Consider the following 20,490-nt stretch of genomic DNA (forward strand, 5'->3'; position numbering starts at 1 on the left):
TACTGAAACAATGAGTATCAAACATTTGAATAGCCACTGGAGAATAATATTTACACGTTATCTCATGAAAATATTTTAAAGTCCGCCTCCTTAAATCTGAGCTGAGGATGTGAAACCAGTTGTGGACCGAATATACGAAATACACAAGTGTTATGTGAAATTTGAACGAGCACATATACGTTTACACTTCACTGAGAAAGGACGTGTCAGTGAAGTAGCAGACTTCTCATGTCCAGTAGTTAAACTTTTGAGATGAAAAATATTTAAATTTTCATAGTTTCTGGATTTTTCAATCAGGAGGAAGGGGTAGATATGATGAACCAGGTAATTGAAATTTTTTTTTTTGTGGAAAAAAACATGTCACATACAAGTCATTATGCAAATGAGAGTATTTTTAATGTCTTATATTTAGACATTTCTAACATTAGATAACTAATCCTCATTTGATGGTAGTTGTTTGCCCTGATGATGGTCACTGACTTTGAATTATCAGAAGTCATGAAAGACAAGAGAGTAAGTCTCTTTCAGTACTTTTAATAATAATAATAATAATGATAATAATAATAATAATACATTTTCATTAGAACTTAATTTTAATAGTAAAACAAGAATAAACTAAAAATGGTAAAATAATAAGACTAGAAGAAGAATTTAAAAGTATAACTGAATAAAAAATAAAACTAAAACAGGATAAAAACATAGTTACAAATGTCAGAACACGTTACACGAACAGTATAGTGCACCTTATGAAATGTGCTTTATTGCATCAGATGAGAGTATAAACCTTAATGCAAATATGAACTACCTGACACGTCTGTGTCATATATTCAGAATTGACCAGTGCAGCTGTGTGTGGATATGTCTTTCTCTGTCATACACACAGATTTATATGTGCGTACACACACACACACACACACGCACATCATAACTGTGGTTACTGCAAAGCCTCAGCTCCAAAAGCCTTTGTTTCCTTTATTGTGGCTTTGGCATGCCAAGATCAAACAAGCTTATCAGTGACTCTTCATAATTCACTCCATCTGAGAGGAGAGCAGTTATTGGTCTCATTTGAATTAGATCACTAGGTCAGTTCACAATGATTGAGTGTCTAACTAAACTTATCAACAGGCTCTTGGCTGGCCTCTGTTGTTGTGCGATTTACAATCATTCAAATGCATCATTCAAATCATTACAATCTATTGATGCACTGTTTCTCCGATTAAATTTGACACAACAAAACACGTCTCCCTGCGTTGTGTTAAACTAAATTATGTGTGGGTATTTTAACAGAGCATAGTTAGGCAGGAGCATCTGCTGTTCCTGCCCACACAGTGCCAACATGGCAGACGGCCTAATGGCTGCTGCCAGGTGGCAATGACGGGGCACTGTCCCGAAACACACACACACACACACACACACACATCCGTGGCTCTTCCGCCTGCCTTTTCTCTCAAGGCGTTAACACTCAGACCCATGTGTGGTTATGTATTTGTTGCTGTACTTTCAAAGTACTTTCAATCCAGTTTAGTTGGTTTTCGGGGGGGAGAAAAAAAATACCTGTGACTAAACTTTCTGTTCATCGTTGTACCAAATAAATCACAGTTTAGTTCTGCGCTACATTCACACATGGACTGTGTGAGTTATTTCATGGGTCGTATTTTTCTCTTTATGCGGCTGTGTGTCATAACAAGACAGAGAGCAGTCGAACAGCTGCATAATGGCTCGTCATGCTTCTATATTTCCCTTACCTTTTGTGTTCGAGGAGCATTGCCAAGGAAAATGCGTCATTCAGGTGTGTCATAAACAAACAGGGGACATGACTGCTGTAATAAGATTTTAAAAAACACAATAAAAGCAGCAAAATGTAGAAATGTACGCAATACTCCTTCACACACACAGTCAGAAACAACACACCCCTTTGATGTGAAAGGACTTCACTGAGTCAACCTTCTGAATGCTTTGAAATCTGACAGCATGGTCTGTCCTCTGCAGCAGATTTTATCCTCAGGCGCTGAGAGCAGCTTAAACACAGCTTTACATGTCAATGCAGGTTTCTGTGTCATGACATGATGCCATCTCAGAAATATTACTCGGGAATGTCTCTCGCTGCCTTCCAAGCATACCAGTGCTGGGAAAGTGTGGTCTGCCCTTTCCGTCGTAATTAGGCAACACTAGAATAAACCGGAAAAACCTGCCAATAGATGAATATGCGGACAATGGTTAATATTTTGTTGGTGCTCTAGAAATAGTCACTTTCCAGCTTCGGTCAAATAGAACCACAAATATCATCCTGCTGGTGGCACTAGGGGAAGTCAGGGCGTGATCAAAAAAGTCAGTAGGGTCCTTCCTCTGGGGACCACGGTTATCTTCACCCAATCTTGTTATGACCCCTTCAATATTGGTCGAGACAGTTCATTAAAAGCCAAAAATGTCAATCTCATGGTGGCACTAGAGGAACTCATGGGATCATCAAAGTGAGTAGGGTTGTTCCAAATAAAAACAAGATTAAAATGTGATAGCCATGCTAGCAGGCCTGAGGCTGTAACGCCCATTACACACCAGAAATAAGGAATGAGGTCAGTATGAACACCAGTGCCACTCTGTCATATCAGATCTGTGCATCCCAGGTTGCGTCATTCTTCAGAAACAAAGGGGGAAAATAACTTCTTTTGAGATTTAGCTTTTCGCTTTGATGTTCAACAAAACTCTCTCAGACGCACCACAGTTTGTAAACCAGCATTAAAAATATTTGACATTTTACCATCGGCGTAGCCAACTTAAGCTCTTAGCCTTTATGGCATTGCAATCAGAGCCGATTTTAGTCTTGTCCACAAACTCTGCATGAGGCCTGTTTACCGCATGCAGTGTGGTTGTATGCAGCGTGCCCATCAACGTGCCGCAAACAACCACAAAGAGCAAACAAAACCAGACACATTCATGCCAGACTACACAACAAACACACTGTGCTCCCAGCTCATCTGGACTGGCCTTTCTGCTGTGATATTCCAAGACTTTTACTGCTTTAACAACCTCACCTGAGAGCCCACGTTATATCTTTGATTGCTACCAACTATTGGGCATCTAGCTCTACATCCTTTGCACTGGTCCACAGAGCCTCCATCCTTTCAGTACCAAAAGGGGGAAGAGTCAACGAGTCTAACAGGAGGGTGTCTGTATTAGTTCCACACAATAACAGGATTTTATAAAAATCCTCCTCAAAGTCCTTAATTATCAAGGTGCATCAGTGCTTGACTTTATTTTCTAATCCAAACAGAATCTTGAGGGAATTTAAACATTTACTTTCATACTTCTCTTTGTCCGTTCCCCCAGCAGCTAAATATGGAAGCCCATGTCTGTCAGGAAAAGAAAAAAACATTATGAAAAAGAAATAAAAATATTCATGTTACATCAACAATTTCGCTTGACTTGACAAATCATGAGTACTTTCATTATAATCTTGACAAATTATTCCTTTTTTTTTTTTTTTCTTTTCATGGTCAAAATATAGTTTCCATACCCCTGAGCGTTTTGGGAACATACTAAGTGAGGGAAGGAAGTGGATGTTTGTATTTCTGTTTTTGTTCTACTTTTTACTTCATTTTTTTTTTTTTTTTTTTTTTTTGCGGAATTGGGCATCCATAAAGATCTTTTATTAGAAATCACTGACAGCATTTTGCCACAGAGCATCTTTTTTTAAAGCTAATTGTGTTACTCCGTAATCCTGTTTAAACATATGTATCAAAATATATAAAATCATATATATATATATATATATATATATATAGAGAGAGAGAGAGAGAGATAGTTAGCCTGACATTTCTTCACCTCACCTCCTCTGAGCACAACTTTCAGGAGGCATTGTGTTGGCTTAGACATTTCAAACATGGTTTAACGTTTAATTGTTCCGACACACATCAGAGCCAAAACCCAGCAGAGCTGACCTGACGTATATATTATGGCTGACCCCACGAGACCAGTGGCCCTTTGCACAAAATAAACACAATATGCAGGGGTTACAGGGATCATTTTACCAGATGCTAAGATATTTGGTTTTCAAAACTCACTGTGCAGCTCATACTCTCTTTTGGAAAATAAACTCCCCCCACCTTCTCCTGTGTGTTACAGTAAATGTGGTTGTCACCTTTTCACTAGATGTTGCTGTTGGTGCTCTGTTGGTGCTCTCTGATCTTACTCATTGGGAAAATTTGTGTCAATTATAAGCTGCTGTTCAGTTAAAGGGGAACACCTGGCGTTTAAACAGACCGATGAAACATCATGAAAACAGATATGGTCCTGTTTTCACACGTTATTGGCATTGATTATCCACGCAAAAAACCCTCACATCGCAACAGAACACGCCACAAGTCTTTGTCTTGCCTTAAACACGAGACGTATCCACTCCAAAGAGAAAGAAAAATGAGGATGCTGACAGCTTTCACCCTCCATTTTAAATGAATGACCTTCCATATTAACAGAGTCCAAAGATGAGAACACAACACAGTCAGTTGATATGCAAAGTGATTTTTGAATGAACACAATGCCGACCTCAAGTCAACACTCAGACCCACAACAGAGCTCTGTGACTTTCTACCAGTGTCTCGTCTGTTCTTTTGTAAACATAAACAAAGCTAAACAAAACAGAGAACACACACAGAAAACATATTTTGTTACCAACCGCATCTGGTTCTGATCACCGGGCAATCAAAGTAAAACAAACTATCAGATGGAATCGAGGCTGCGCTCAAAGTAACGCAGCCTTGCAGGGGGCCTTTCCTGAACCCCCTGAGAGAGAGATCTCAGACAAACCCCCCCCCCCCCCAAAGTGAATGAAGCTGTGGTGAAGATTGACCTTCCAGCTGCTAGACAGAGGACTTACTCGGAAGTTCATCTTTAATCATTGTCACATTTCCCTTAAATATGGTGGAAGTCGAATACAGTTTAATCATTCAGAGAAAAAAAAAAAATAGTTGTGTGGCAGCTGTGACACCCTGCTGACTGCTTTCATATCTGCTGCAGTGAAGGAAGGCAGTGGGAACGGATTGCTGAAGATTCAATTTATTTAATATGTACTTCCAACAGGCTTTCCTGTTTACCCCATCATCATTATGAGTAATCATGCCATACGCTCCCATTCTGAAAACAACCTGTTTGCTGACCTAAACCGAGGAACTGTTTCCTACACGTCACTGTGAAAATATAATGGATGACTTGTTTCGTGATATTTGGAGATGGATTCTTGAGCTGTCACATCAGATCACATGTTGTTGTTTGATGACTGTGTCCTGTCTGTGCTGAATTAACTTTTATAAGCCCCCCTCCACTCAAAAATGTATTTTGCGTATTGTTCGTTGACTTGGATGTTTCACTGTGAAGGATGATGATGAGTTTGACAGCAGAAGCCTGTTTTCACATTCATCTGCTGGAGGGGGCAAAGTTTCTCTGTGCTCATCTTAAATCTCAGTTTACCACATACAAGTATGATTACTGACATCACACCTAGTTTGAAAGCCAATCACGGCCCAGTGTGCAACTTACACAAGTCTGATGTGGAAACCTAAAACCTCCAGTTCACAAACACTAAGAGAAGACTTCTCAGTGAATCAGGAGACGTCTTGTTTCCAGCAGTTTAACTTTCAGATTCTAGGATTTTCAGTGATGGAAAAGGAGTGGATGTGCTTTTAAGTACTTAATTAAACTTTTTTTCAGTTATTTTATTAATTTATTTTACATTTCTTAAAACATGTCTGCAGGGGATGTCTAAAAATGTTAACAAAATCCATTTTTATTCCGCTTGTACGAGATGGAAAATGATCAAAATGTTTTTGATATTAAGAGATTTAGTTGAGATTCAGCTGAGTTTTGCTCCAAAAACGTTTTCAACTTCTGCTTTATATTTGAAAAGTATGTTCTGTCCTTGATTAGTAACCCTTTCACGGTGTTCTCGACTCATATACGTCAAGATTTCCTAAATAATAAGCAAGGTTAACTGCCAACTGTTAATACCTCTTTCCAATTTTACCTCCTTTTTTCTCTTCAAAAAAATTGGCAACAAAGAATATCACAATCATCAATCAACGACTCTTAGAGCCACGAAAACACCATCCAACCGGATCTCAGTCCCTTTTGCCATTTTAAAAGATATAACTTGACATTTCCCAACAAAGGGACAAAAGTCCGAAGAGAGGGTTTGATGAAGGAGCACAAAGAACTTGTAAATGCAGTGGGAGGAAACAGCAACAAGCTGTCACTCTGCTTCTTTCTACAGGGACCCCAAACATCACTAGGAAGTGTGGCGACTGCTCTCAAGCCAGTGTCAACAGAGTGGTCACCATGTGGCCATTAAAACATTAAAACAAGAAAACAAGTTAGATGCTGCTCTGTCAGATCAGTGACATGGCAGCAGCATCAGGTGTAGATGCCTCCACTGCTGCCTCTCTGTGAGGTTTATCTTCCTGTGTGCTAACAATAACCTGCACTTGAAAATCATGAATCTACCATTTTATTTTCTCTTTACTGCTGCATTTGATGCCTTGTCATTTGATTAAGAAAAATCTACCTCTAGATGAAGTTCTAAACCACTAGGGGGAGCGACGAGCCCTGACCTTCAAGAAATAAAAATGCATACAAGTTGAATAATATATTGGCCTTTTTTTCAGGCTCTTGTATTGGAGTGAAATTAATGAACACAGTGTCGCTGTACACACAGATTTTAAGATGAATGAAAAATGGCTTTCACACCCTGATAATGATTGCCTTTTTATTTGCTGCCACCTACTGGTGAGAAAGGAGGTTGTAGACAGATCCTGCAGTGAATTACAGTCATATAATCTGATTATGACTGGGTGGAGCTCACCATGGCCAGAAACTTAACCTCTTATGGTGTATAGCCTCAAAGGGGCCTTTTTCGCAGCAGACATTTTGACTTGTCATAGTAGGAAAAGCACAGGTGTCACTAATAACATTAATGATGGCTCTGTTGTGTTCAAGTACCTCAGTAAGTCATGACAGTGTGGCGGTGAGTCAGCAAGAACAATACCAGGACCCTGAACTGAATTTAGCCATTTGTCATTTAACCACTGACACCTGTCTTTTTCCCTCTGTGACATGTCAAAATGTCTTCTATGAAAAAGACATAGACTAAAAGACTATTATGCATCCTCTCAGCAACCTATCAACTCAGCAGGTTTTCCAGCATCTCAGATAACTCAAAATTATGATTTATGTGTCTTGATATAGTTCATCAAACAAACTCCATAATGGCGTTGGTGATGTCACTCCCACATAAAAAAAAGTACTTCTATCTCAGATACAGAACTTCAAAAATTTTTGCAGTGTATTTGTCAAACATGTAGTAACCAGCTGTGTATCTGTGTTTTCATTTATAAGGCCATAGCTGATAACTGTGACACCAGATCACTTGGTTAGATTTAAAGTTCTTTGTACTAAACTGGACAAGATGATTGGCTGCAACTAAGAATTATTTTCAGTATTTCTAAATTAATCGTCTGGTCTATATAAAATGTTGGAAAATAGTAAAAAAAAAAAAAAAAAAAAGGAAGTAAAAAAGTAATTAGTAAATGTCCATCCCTAAAGCCCATGGTGACGTCTCCAAACTATATGTTTGGGCCAATGAGATTTTTATTAAAGGTCAAGCGATTAACTGATGATCAAAATAGCTGGCAATTAATTTTCTGTCACTGTTTCTGATCTGAATAAACTGCAGTTCCACTATCTTCAATTCATGTTTGTGTATTTGAAGATTTTTCTGTGTGACTGAATAATTTTTGTTGTGGTCTTAACCAATTTAACCAGCACCTTTTCTAGGCTGGAGCCACTGCTCAGCATGACAGAAAAAATATGGGAACGAAAATATAGAGCAAACAAAAGGAATTTAAACGTTTCTAATGTAAAGTATCTGAAACCAGTACCACCTAAAACCACCTAACCCTTAAGAACACATAATCCTGTTTAGATTATCGAATTATGACCTGGCAGGGTATGAGTATGACTGTCTAGATTGTAGATGGAGGAAACCAGAGGAAGTAAGCATGAGGAGATGTACTTACACATTCTCACATCCTGCCGTCCATGAGTAAAATCATTAAGACATTAAATGAGACATCTGATTTCTGGGAAGCATTGGAACAGTGTCAAGATGTGCACTTTTGTGAATGGGGCGTTTAAGACAAATGACCTCATTTTGCCACTTATCACCAACTTTCAATGCCATAAAATTAATCTGGGGGTGTACTGCTGAAAGTACTTTAATACTTTCCCATTAGATCTTTTCTTTCTGACATGTATGGTTAGGCTCTATCCTTGTAAAAATTTAGTTTTTCAAAGATCTTAAAACAGTAATAATAATCTATATTGTAGTTAAAACCAAAGGAAACACACAATCTTTTCACTGCAAAATATAAGATATCCAACAGTAAACAGATATTTTCTACTCTAGACCCACATTAAGTCTGACTTAGTCAGTAGTTACTCTAGATAAAATAAAACATAAGACAGAATGTACAGAGTTTAAATTTAATTATTATACATTATACATTTAATAAACAAATCATACGTCCTCTGATACAATGGATTGGGAAATTGCGTTATTTTTTATCTAAGGACAGCTGACTAAATCCTATCGCATCCTGTTAAATTAAAATTGCAACTTGTCAATTTTATACTAATAGGTTTTTATGTTTCTAAGCCAACCGGAGCCGAGTAGTGCCGGTGGCCGACACTAGAGGCTTGCTGCTCGCTTCTTGTGTTGTTTTGGTTAGCTGGATGTTAGCCCACGCTTTCTGCTCTGCTGTAGCCGGCTGTTACGGTGATGGCTCTCCCATGAGGCGGGGGAGCGGGGCTGTGTTTCGTGCTTAAACGCCGAGTGAAGTGCAGTGGCCATGGCCGGGGTTTTCGACATCGATTTGGATCAACCGGATGAGAATGTCTCTGACGACGAACTTGAGGATGGGGTGAGTTCACGTTAACGTTGAGGCTAACACCGCCGCTGTTAGCTAGTTAGCTAGCACTTAGCAGCTCCGAGGCCTGCGTTGGTCCCAACAATCCATTATCGGACATGTCCTCGTCCGCCCCTTTCCCGCGGTATCTGGCAGTCCCCCATTAAAAAGTCGCTGTACTGTATTTAAACAAATTTCCATTGCGTTTTCTTTATTAAAGATTGTGACCTAGCACAAACTTAGTTTCACCGCCTACACCGAACAAATACATCCACAGAATCTAAAGTGTTGGTGGCGGACAGGTTGTTTCTGCCGCCGAAGTTAACCTGACCGCCGCTCAGGTACATGTAACGTTAACTTGTCCAATTTTTGATGAACAGAGAGTGAAGCCAATCATCACCACGTCAGCAAATACTTTATCGTAAAAATGGTAAATCGATGCTGTGAAACCGCGACTTCGAAAGCCGAAAGTGAACGAAAATGAACGCGTAGCAATTGAACCGGGCGTCGCTGCATGTCCGATAACGGAGTCACAGATAATGTGGTCTCATGCTCTCCATCGGCATTTGCCTGTTTTAGGGATGTTATGTACATTACCATTAAAGTAATTACACGAATGTCACATGTAGTTATGGTATGACAACTCTTCTCACATTGTTAATACGTGTGATATGAATGAACTGGCAGTAAAGCCGGCCAACAGGCTGTGAGTGTAGCTAGCGGGACTGTAGCTTTCTGCTAGCTTTTGCTCCACTCACCTAACGTGAAGTTTGTTGTTGAGGTCAGCGTCATAGATTACATACAACTTCGGTCATTGGTTTATTAGCTATTAGTTACAAATATGGGCGTATTTGAATGCTAAAGAGAAAGTGTGTGTCTAACTAGCTTAGTGATAATATACAGCCGTCCCTGTTAACTGAAACCAAAGTATGGTTAAAATATTTGGTGTGAAAATGAACAAAGACAAATAGTAAAACAATGTAACGTCCAAGCTTAGGTTCGCTGGTAAATAACAATCCCCCTCGCAGTCCTTTATGCTGACATTTTCTATCCTGTTGTCCACTTGTTTTCAGGGCCAGCTCAATGAATACATGGACCAATGCAGTAGCTTTGAATTGTGAGTATACAGTTAGCAATACCATTATTGCCAAGAGAGAGGTTACCATGTCAACCGCTTTTATTGGACGACTGGAAATGATCTCTAAGGACTTATAAATAACTTGTAATGGTTTGCTGGCAGAGCTAAAAGGATGGGTCGATTAATCAATTAGTTGATAGTTATACCATGAATAAATTATTTATTTATTCTATTAATTGTTGGAGTAATTTAAAATGCTAAAATGCAAAAACTTAGACTGGTCCCACTTCTCTAATGTAAGGATTTTCAAATTTTTCTCAAATTTATATAATTGCAAACTAAATATTTTCGGGATTTTGTATTGTTGATCAGACAAATAAGACATTTGAAGAATTCACCTTGGGGTCCTGGAGACTGAGGGGCATTTTCTTTATATCTTATATACCAAACAACTAATTGATTAATTGGGAAAATCCTTGGTAGATTTAATCGATAATGAAAATGATTGTTAGTTGCAGAGCTATTTGATAGCATTTGTGGTACAACTTCATCATAGTGCCACACCACAAGATATTAGAGATGGGTGCCAGCATACAGTGTGGGCCATCACAGCCTCCATACTCTTGGCATAGTCTGTAGATCTCTACTGGATGGATGAACACCATTCTTCCTAAAGCTATTCCCTCATGTGGTATTTTGTTGATTGTGGTGGAGAGCGTTGTCTAACTCTGCGATCAAAGGTCACCCATAGGTGCTCAATTGTGTTAAAATCTGATGACTGTGAAAGCCATAGCGTGGGATTCACATAATTCAGTGACCCTTCATTACCTTAAAGGAGGCATGTACATTTGTTATTTTTCTCCACTCCTTTATTCAAGTTTGTCCTTTAATTTGTCTCCCACCCACATGTGCCTAGTAATAACTGATATTATCTTGGAAAGAGTCTCTGAGGGCAGAATATAATTAAATTGGACCTCCCTACTCTAATCTGGATCTATTGGAGGGACCTTTGTAAGAAAACATTTTGGAACCACTTAAGCAGCGTGCACCCATCTTAGTCAGTCTGTCAGTCCGCTGTTTATTCCCAATGACAAAATCGTTGTACCACCATCAGCCTCAGTTCTACCATCACCCACGTCTGTGTTTAGACACTCATTGGTAATACTGCTGTGTGTCTTGGAAACTGTAAACAGAATGCTGAGTGATTGTTTTGAACATGCTTTTTTCGTTTATTTTCTTTATTCTTTGTTTTGCCAGTAACATGGATGACTGTGAGAAGTTTGAAATTTCAGAGAACAGCGTGAACAAGGGAACAGAGCAGATCAGGCCTGAATGCTTTGAGCTGCTGAAAGTTTTGGGAAAAGGAGGCTATGGAAAGGTGAGGCACGTGATTCTCAGTCATGGAAATGTAAATATGCATTTGATTCCTTTACCACACACTTATAATTTAACCTCATCCTCTATATTCCCTTTAAAGATGTATCTTGGCTTGAAATTTAGATGTTGAGGGTTGTAACCATATATCCTGTATACAGTCTGGAACCTAAAACAGATTTAACAGACTAACAGCTGTGTAAAGCTGTAAAGTTGGCTTTTCAATTCTCAGTTGAAAAATAATTTTTTCAGTAATGTGGGAAATAACACTTATGTGTGGAATGACTGTTGTCTTGAAATTCCAATGGGTGGGATATTTTTTTATTAACAAAGTTACTGGAAATTGAGTTTTGCACGTTAGAAATGTCGGTATTTTTGTTCATCGGCTGTTTATCAATGAACTTTTCAATCCCCAGAGATATAATACGTTGTTTTTTAGCTGTGGCTAATTTAAATACTTGAAACTTCATCTGTAAGATCTGGCATCCAGGAACCATCTCCTGCTTTAGCCACATCAACATGAAACATAACTGTTGTCACCTGTACCCCTCTGCATCTAATGTTCAGACCAATCAATATTTTAAAGATACATATTTACTACCGGTCAAAAGGTTCGAAACACCTCCATTTTTCCAGGTTGCCTTGCTTTCACCTTCTGTCCAGTTCATACCAAACCTTTGGTGACCTTAACTTTTTTTTTTTTTTTTTTTTTTACCTTGGGCATTTCCTGCTTACCTTTGTACCATTTAAGGTTAAAGTTTCAATTAAAAAAACTGGAAAAATGGTGGTGTAGAGCTCTGGAAATTTTCAGTTTTCTAAGCCTAACAGTGACATTGCACGTCACAGTTATCTTGGAAACATTTTCCACTTAACAAGAAGAAGCGTGACTTATTTTTTGGTGGTTTTGTGTGTGACTAAGATGTAATTTTCTGCAACATGGGAATTTCTCAGTATTACAAAGTAATTACTTTTTTTGAAAGACACTCATTTGTTTTGATATAGTTTTGTGTGGTTACAGTATATATATTGGCACAGGTTTGAAGTTTCTTGGCTTTAAAACTGAGAACAAATAATCTTTCAATATTCATGCTGGTGTACCAATATTCAAAATACAGACTTTGGCTCAAGCAAAATCAGAGCAGTCCCTGGTCACACTATTATCAGAATAACAAGCATTTTTGCTCAAAAAGAAAGTGTGCTAATTTCTTATTTTTTGCTTTGTCAAATGAATACACTGTATGCAGATTCCAAACTTCATATCAGTGCTAAAAAAAAAATAATTTTTTTTTTTTCCTAAATCATTTCTCTGAAATGTCTATAATTGTTCAAGCCATAGTTGGGACATAGAAGAGAATGTCTGGTCTAGCAGTCGTGACTCGAGGGTATCTGCAGGTCTTAAAACCTTTTCAAAAGCACTGAGTCCAGTTTTCCTTTAAAAAAAAAAAAAAAAAAAGTTTATTAATGAAAGTCACTTCTTGCCTGCTGTAAGCATTAATATGTTAGTTATAAAATGTTTCTGTTTGAGACCGTCACCACTTAGACAAGTGTTGGTTTGATCAAAAACTTAAATTATCTTTAAAGAGAGGATAATTTTTGATTGGTTCCATCTATCCACTCATCTGCCACTTGTCCAGAATCAGCTCATATTGATTATTAATTATATTGTTATATACCTGATAAGTACTGAACAAATGTGATTTAAAATAAAGTAATATTAGGTCTTAACATTGCTACTGGTTTTGATCATACTGTCATACTTTGGCCTTGTATGACAGTGTATTAAATTCCATTCTCTGAGGTATTAAAAAGGTCTTAAAAGTCTTAAATTTAACTCGGTGAACCCTGCAGAAAGTCTGTGCAAATGTCTGTGGATTTTGATTCATACAATGTAAATATTTCAGGTGTTTCAAGTTCGGAAGGTGTCCGGTGCTACCTCTGGGAAAATATTTGCTATGAAGGTTTTGAAGAAGGTGAGTGAATCTGCCTTTCTTAGGTTCGGCTGAAGAGTTTAATATTGTATTAATAGTAATCTAATATCAAGTGTAACTCAAATATGCTCATTAAAGGTGAGACTAACTGCCCCCTGGTGTACACACGCAGTAGTTTAGTGTGACAACAATGGCGCCTGAATGATCTAATCCATATGTAAAGAAATACAAGTAGCCTACACCTATGGGGAATTAGCTCTTTAAATACTGAGTTGACTCCCAAGCCTTGTGCAGCTTAACTGTGTATAGTGTTTCACATATGCTGTATGTCACTATGTGTCTTTTATGGTGACATACTGGTGCATTCAGCTCTCCAGCCAGATGCTAAGCGCAGACCACCCAAAATAATGGCAGCAGGCTTTTTCCCATGAAACCTCAGAGCTGCTGCTCCTGTTCAGCTTGGCCTCCTCTCCACAGCTGACACAGAGCTGATGTGTGTCTTTGCTTGAAAAGCCAGCTCATATTCCCCGAAGCTTGAGGTTTTGCTTAATGACTGTGTTTATTGGCTTAATGAGACTTAACTGTAGCTACCATCCTGGCGTCGGGATTCCTGCTCTGCCTCTGCAGCTGATGTTGACACCCGCTAATAGGGTTTAAGTTATTGCCTAAATATTTTCACACCCTGACATTCTGTGCCTTTTCTTTCTGTCCCTTGCCAAGGCCATGATTGTGCGTAATGCGAAGGACACAGCGCACACCAAAGCTGAGAGGAACATTCTGGAGGAAGTGAAGCATCCTTTCATTGTGGATCTCATCTACGCCTTCCAGACAGGGGGGAAGTTGTACCTCATCCTGGAGTATCTGAGCGGTGAGCATAGTGATGCCCATACAGATCAATACAGACCTCAATAATTTGTTGTCATAAATCCATATTTTATGAGCATTGGAGAATGTTTGTGAACCGGAAATTATATTGCTGTTTTGTTACAATACACATTGACTGACAGATTTTTGTATGTGGTTGCTGCAGGAGGAGAGCTGTTCATGCAACTGGAAAGAGAGGGCATCTTCATGGAGGACACGGCATGGTAAGTTAATTTAGTGTGCATGATGGAGTGGGTCGTCCACGAATCGCAGTGCGACCACAGGGATGGTTTGACCCCTGCTCCTCCCGCCTAAATATTGAAATGTCCATTAGCAAGGCACTGAACCCACAGGTGTTAAATACCATTAGTGTGCTTGTGGGATAAGAGTATCAATTCTTTACAGTCCATCTTAAACATCTGACCAGGGATAAAATTGACTTTTTTTCCACAGTGTTTCAGGAGAATCACTTTTTTTTTTCCAGAGTTTCAGAGCTCTTCTGGTGTCAGGATGTTCTGCTTGAAATGTTTTAATCTTTCATCATCTTTTTCCAATCAATATAAAATAATTCCCAAATGACAGTTTGGGAATCTTAGCAAACACCCAGTGTTGCAAGTCAGAAATGCCAGATGATGCATGATCGTCTGTGTGATCTGTTGTTGTGTCTGTTCCATACATATGCTAACACTTTAACAAATGCCTCTAAAGAGACAGACAGCAATGACTCGGATTATGACATCAGCACACTGATGGACTTTAATTGTAGCCTTCATGTGCGAACAGCATTTTAGGGACACAGATGTTCAGTAAAGAACTTAGAGAATTCAGTTTTGTGAAAACAGGCAGATATGTGATGAGTCTTTCTCAGGCAACATGAGGGTGACTAGGAACAGGTACAAACACTTCCTGTACATGTTCTGTTTTATAAACAACTTGAAGATGAAAATGGCGATAACATGAACCAAGCTGCTGAATAAATAGGGGTGTGTATTTCCTTGAGTAACCTAAATGACATTGAGAATAACACTGTCTGTAGATCACCGAGAAGCAGCGGGGAATGTACAAACCTAGTGGCAGGTACATTTGATTTGACTTGCTTGTTTCACTTGACAGTTTCTACCTGGCCGAGATCTCTATGGCACTGGGTCACCTGCACCAGAAGGGCATCATCTACAGAGACCTGAAGCCTGAGAACATCATGCTCAACAACAACGGTACATTGAACCTGAAATGTTCTTGCAACCAAATACATGTCCTTTCCACATATGAACTTTTGTTCCCACAGCAAATTCTTTCTCTTGGTAATCTGATACTTGATCTATTGTTTGTTTTGAGTGTAGTTTCTCTCATGCTCTTGCTTTGGTTCTGTTTCTTTCTAGGACATGTGAAGTTGACAGACTTTGGTCTTTGTAAAGAGTCCATCCATGACGGAACGGTCACCCACACCTTCTGTGGCACTATTGAATACATGTACGTCATACAATTATTTCAGATGAACATTCAGACTTGACTCACTCTAGTGCATCTGCTGTATCAGCTTGTCCTTCCCTCTCCTTCCTCAGGGCTCCAGAGATCCTAATGAGGAGCGGACATAACCGGGCAGTGGACTGGTGGAGTCTGGGGGCTCTCATGTATGACATGCTAACAGGCGCAGTAAGTGCACACCACTTGATCCCACTGTTCAAATAAGCAAATTTATCTCAGCAATATGGCCATCTAAAGGCTGAATGAAGCATTTGCTGAACTGCTGTTTCTGACATGCCACTCTCTCATAGCCCCCATTCACTGGTGAAAACCGAAAGAAGACGATTGACAAAATCTTAAAATGCAAACTCAGCCTTCCACCTTACCTCACACAAGAAGCCAGGGACCTTCTGAAAAAGGTGAGCTGTAAAAATCCTTCCTTCTGCCTCATGCTTCACCGGCTGTGTTGTCTCTGAAAGATTTAGAGAGACAGGAAAACTGAGTCTTAGCACTTTCTCTTTCAGCTGCTGAAACGAAATGCCTCATTGCGACTCGGGGCTGGACCAGGAGATGCTGCTGAGGTCCAGGTGATTACATTCACTGACAGTGTGTGCATGCAGTGTGTTAACATACTGATCTGGGACTTATATACATGAGGGATACATTACCTCAGAAAATGAGAATCTTCTTGGAAAACCTGGTGGTGGTCATGAAATATTAAGACTGCTGCTGTCGTCGTCTTTTTTAGGCCCACCCATTCTTCCGGCATATAAATTGGGATGACCTCCTTGCTCGCAAAGTAGAGCCTCCATTTAAACCTTTCCTGGTGAGTTAGACTTTTTATTTAGCAACGTCCTCTCTGAACTGTTCCTGCAAGACGATTAACTTGACCTGCTTCTTTTGGCAGCAATCGGCTGATGATGTTAGCCAGTTTGACTCCAAGTTCACCAGCCAGACTCCAGTGGACAGCCCGGACGACTCCACGCTCAGCGAAAGTGCCAATCAAGTCTTCCTGGTGGGTAACTAGTTCTGTACCTCCCAGAAAACAGTGGATCTGCTGCTTTGCTGTCTCAACATCTGGCACACAGTTTCCAGAGTTACATAAGAAATAATCCCAGACAAAACCACGCAGCCACTCAAATATAACACTAAAGATTAAAATAGTTCATTTATGTTTTGGACCAAATAAATACATGTTTTTATTGGCATCGTGTTTGTCAATGTAACTTCAAAGAGGAATAAGCATTATATATATATATATATATATATATCTATATATATATATACACAAGTCACTGCCAAGAAAACACCATAGAGAGTAATATGTATTTTTATGTTGAATAAAGAAAAGTGATGAGGTGTCAATGTGAGCTATGTGAAAGATAACCCATAGTTTGGAGCCAATCAGAGTCAAGTATGTTAAATATTGTAAAAACTTTAAGCGATTCATAATTTGTTGTCAAACTCTGTTAGCACTTTGTTACTCTCTTTAGTACTGAAGTAAACTAGAGTCCCAGAGCAGCATTAATAGTGACGGAGAACAACAACAACAACACTGTGGCATTTACTCTTGTCCTTTACAGTTTCTGTGTTGTCTCCAAACAAACATACCAACAGAGGCACGCTCTGGACATGATGTTTTTTTTTAACTTCCTTTTCAACATGTAGGTCTTACGAGAATCAGTTAATGCATCCCATCTGGTTTAGTCCTGTTGGTTTTCCTGGAAGCTTCACTCACTGTTTCACCACATTGCATGATATGGTTTACTCAGTGTTTCATTGCTCATCATCAGCTGTGGGTTGTTTTCGGAAAGACGGTCTTTGAAGAGGTGGACTCAGATGTCTCTCTGTTTTTGTCCTCCACCCCTTCCCCAGGGTTTCACATATGTAGCCCCATCTGTGCTTGAAAACGTCAAAGAGAAGTTTTCTTTCGAACCAAAAGTCCGCTCACCACGGAAGTTCCCAGGAAGCCCAAGAACACCTGTGAGGTAACAGCAAGCTGTTTTTGTCTCTGGTTCCATTGATTTGCCATTGGTCGTTTACAAATTCCTCCCACAGCAAGTCTTCCCCACATCGATGACTCATTTGCTGACCTTATAAACTTAGCCTGCTTGGCCTAAATAAATCCTTCGTCAGTGTAAATAAAGTTTTCTTTCCAATGCCACAACAGAGATTCTCTGAAGGCTTGAAAATCATTGATCACATTCATTAGGAGTCAAATAAGAAGGGGTCAGTTGTGGAAACTGAGTTCAGTTGAATTTGAGAAAAGGTAAATCAGGGATATTCTGGAGGTTTTAGAATAATTGGCCTTCTGCTCCACTATTTTTTCAGGTATATTTTTCCTCCCTGAATAATCACATCCAGTTATAGCTGTGCGACACGCATAACTGCCTCTGTGACCTTACAAAAAAGAGCTGATGTGTCACGGACATTAGCTGAGAGGAATAATAAAAGTTTCTTACTTCTCCCTCTTCAACAGTCCGTTAAAGTTTGCAGGAGGGGACTGTTGGCCCCGGGGGCCCACGCTGACAGGCGGCCCGTCCCTGCTGTCTCCTGGCGGCTCTGGAGAGCAACCTATGGATGTGTCAACAGTGGAGCAAATGGACACAAGCAGCAGCGGCACCAACGAGGCCTCTGCACCGCTTCCCATCAAGCACCCTACAAAAGGGCCCTACAAAAAGCAGGTGTACCCCATGAACTCCAAGCGCCCTGAACATCTACGAATGAATCTATGACGCTCGGCTAGTTTATGAACATTAGGACTCTTCAAATTCCTCCTCTCTTTCCCCTTTATCATTTTCCTTCAAAGAGACTTGTAGAAATTTTTAAAAAATTGACTGACACTGTCAACGCCGATCACCAGCTCTTCCAGCAGCGCCTTCCCCTCTTTGGCCTCCAAAATCCTCCTGACTCAGCCTGGCCTCCTCACAGATAATCAGCAATTAACTACAGTACAGCACACTGCTGTTAAAATGGCTGGTTTCTGTGATGTGAAAAAATGAAACCAAGATAAATCATTTCAGAACTTTTTCACCTTTTATTGTTACTTTTAATCTATAAAATTCAAGTGAATAATAAACTGAAACTGTTCAGAAAAAAAAAACAAAAAAAAACTTGTTTGCATAAACGTGCACACCCTCTTGAGATCCATGCTTCCAAAGCATGAATGGGATCTCATTGTTGAAAGGTATTGGCGTTAGATACACCATGGACCAAGTGCAGAAAATATGGCACAACAGGGATATTACCAAGAACAGGACATCCCTCTAAAATTGATTAAAAAGACAAGGAGAAAACTGGTCAGGGAGGCTGCCAAGAAGCCGGTGGCAGCATTAAAGGAGTTCCAGGAATCTCCCGTATTCTTCATATGTCTGGACTTTGGGGTTGAGTAGCAAGACGGAAGCCCTTTCTCACGAGGAAAAAAAAAACATCCAGGCCTGGGTAAATTTTGCAAAAATAATACATCAAGTCTCCCAAAACCACATAAAAATGTGTTATGGTCTGATGTGGCCATGGTTTAACTTTTAACCATAATTCCAAAAGGTTTTTTTGGTGGCAAAAACAACACTGCACATCGTCAAAAGAACACCATACCCACAGAGAAGCATGGTGGTGGCAGCATCATGCTTTGGGGCTGCTCTTCAGCCAGAACTGGGGCTTTAGTTAAGGAGGAGAGAATTATGAACAGCTCCAGAAACCAGTTGATTTTGGTGCAAAACCTTCAGGCATCTGGTAGAAAGTTGGAGATGAAGAAGAATTTTAGCACAACAACGACCCAAAGTATACATCCTTTTTAAGGGAATGGCTTCACCAAAAGAAGATTTAAGTTTTAGGAATGGCCCAGCCAGAGCCCAGAGCTGAATCCAGTCGAAAATCTGTAGGGTGACCTGTCCACAGGAGACGCCTCGCAATTGACCTCGCAATTTGATGAACATTCTTGAAAGGAAGATATTGCCAAGTTAAGAGATAGACGTAGATAAAATCAAAAAGGTGCATTAACAAAGTATAATTTAAGGGTGTGTACACTAATGCAACTAGGATATTTCAAGTTTTTTTTTCCTACATGGTTTGCTTGTTTCTCACTTGAATTTTATAGTTTGTAGGTCACATTAAAGGACCAGTGAGTAGGATTTAGTGACATCTAGTGGTGAGGTTGGAAGGTACAACCAACTTAATACCCCTCCCCTCACCCCTTCCTTTCGAAGCGTGTTGGTGAAGCTACAGTGGTCTTCAGGTAACATGAAAACACAAAAGTGTTCTCTCTAGAGCCAGTGTTAGGTTTTGTCCATTTTGGGCTACTGTAGAAACATAGTGGTGCAACATGGCAGGCTATGTGGAAGAGGACCTGCTCCGTTTGTAGATAGGAAGGGCTCATTCTAAGCTAATGAAAACATGATTCTTAGTTTCAGGTGATTATAAACTAAAGAAAACATTGTTCTATTTCAACAGATCCCCTTAAATCCTACACAATGGTCCTTTTAAAGGTGGAAAAATTTACAAAATTATATTTGTTTCTTTATTTTCTTTTTTACATCACAAAAACCTGCCATTTTAAGAAGGGTGTGTAGACTTCTTACATCCACTGTAGATGTGCAGTGAGTCTGAGGAGCGGTGTGATAGAGGTGCTTCTCACTGAAAGTCGGCTGAAGTTGTTCTGATGTACTCAACTGGCATTATCATATGATTTACTGGTGCTCTTTTCTCCTCAAATCTGGACAATGTTACTTTTAGTGTTTATGACTAATCGCCTCCATCACACTAAGAGAATTTTAAAAGCGGCTTTTATTTCTCCCTTAACATGCCAGGCTGTTTTTTGTTTAATGATCACTTT

The 20,490-nt window shown here is 39.5% G+C and overlaps 1 protein-coding gene across 2 annotated transcripts; it reads left to right on the plus strand.

Annotated features, from left to right (window-relative positions):
* Positions 1-279: 279 nt before the first annotated feature.
* On the plus strand, positions 280-18,679 carry LOC111222200 (ribosomal protein S6 kinase beta-1-like). Of its 2 annotated transcripts, XM_022745820.1 has the most exons (16): positions 280-324; positions 8,810-8,966; positions 10,025-10,068; positions 11,287-11,407; positions 13,305-13,373; positions 14,052-14,199; positions 14,362-14,419; positions 15,309-15,409; positions 15,575-15,665; positions 15,758-15,848; positions 15,971-16,078; positions 16,184-16,246; positions 16,408-16,485; positions 16,567-16,674; positions 17,535-17,647; positions 18,139-18,679. In XM_022745820.1, the coding sequence occupies exons 2-16, from the start codon at positions 8,895-8,897 to the stop codon at positions 18,392-18,394; spliced, it is 1,521 nt and encodes a 506-aa protein (XP_022601541.1). In that variant the 5' UTR covers positions 280-324; positions 8,810-8,894; the 3' UTR covers positions 18,395-18,679. The 2 variants fall into 2 exon arrangements, with proteins under 2 accessions (XP_022601541.1, XP_022601542.1); XM_022745821.1 differs by lacking the exon at positions 280-324 and having other exon boundaries at positions 8,929-8,966; positions 11,322-11,407.
* The last annotated feature ends 1,811 nt before the right edge of the window (positions 18,680-20,490 follow it).

This window comes from Seriola dumerili, unplaced genomic scaffold (assembly GCF_002260705.1).
Source record: "Seriola dumerili isolate Sdu_G_001 unplaced genomic scaffold, Sdu_1.0 BDQW01000091.1, whole genome shotgun sequence".
Taxonomy (NCBI): Eukaryota; Metazoa; Chordata; class Actinopteri; order Carangiformes; family Carangidae; genus Seriola; species Seriola dumerili.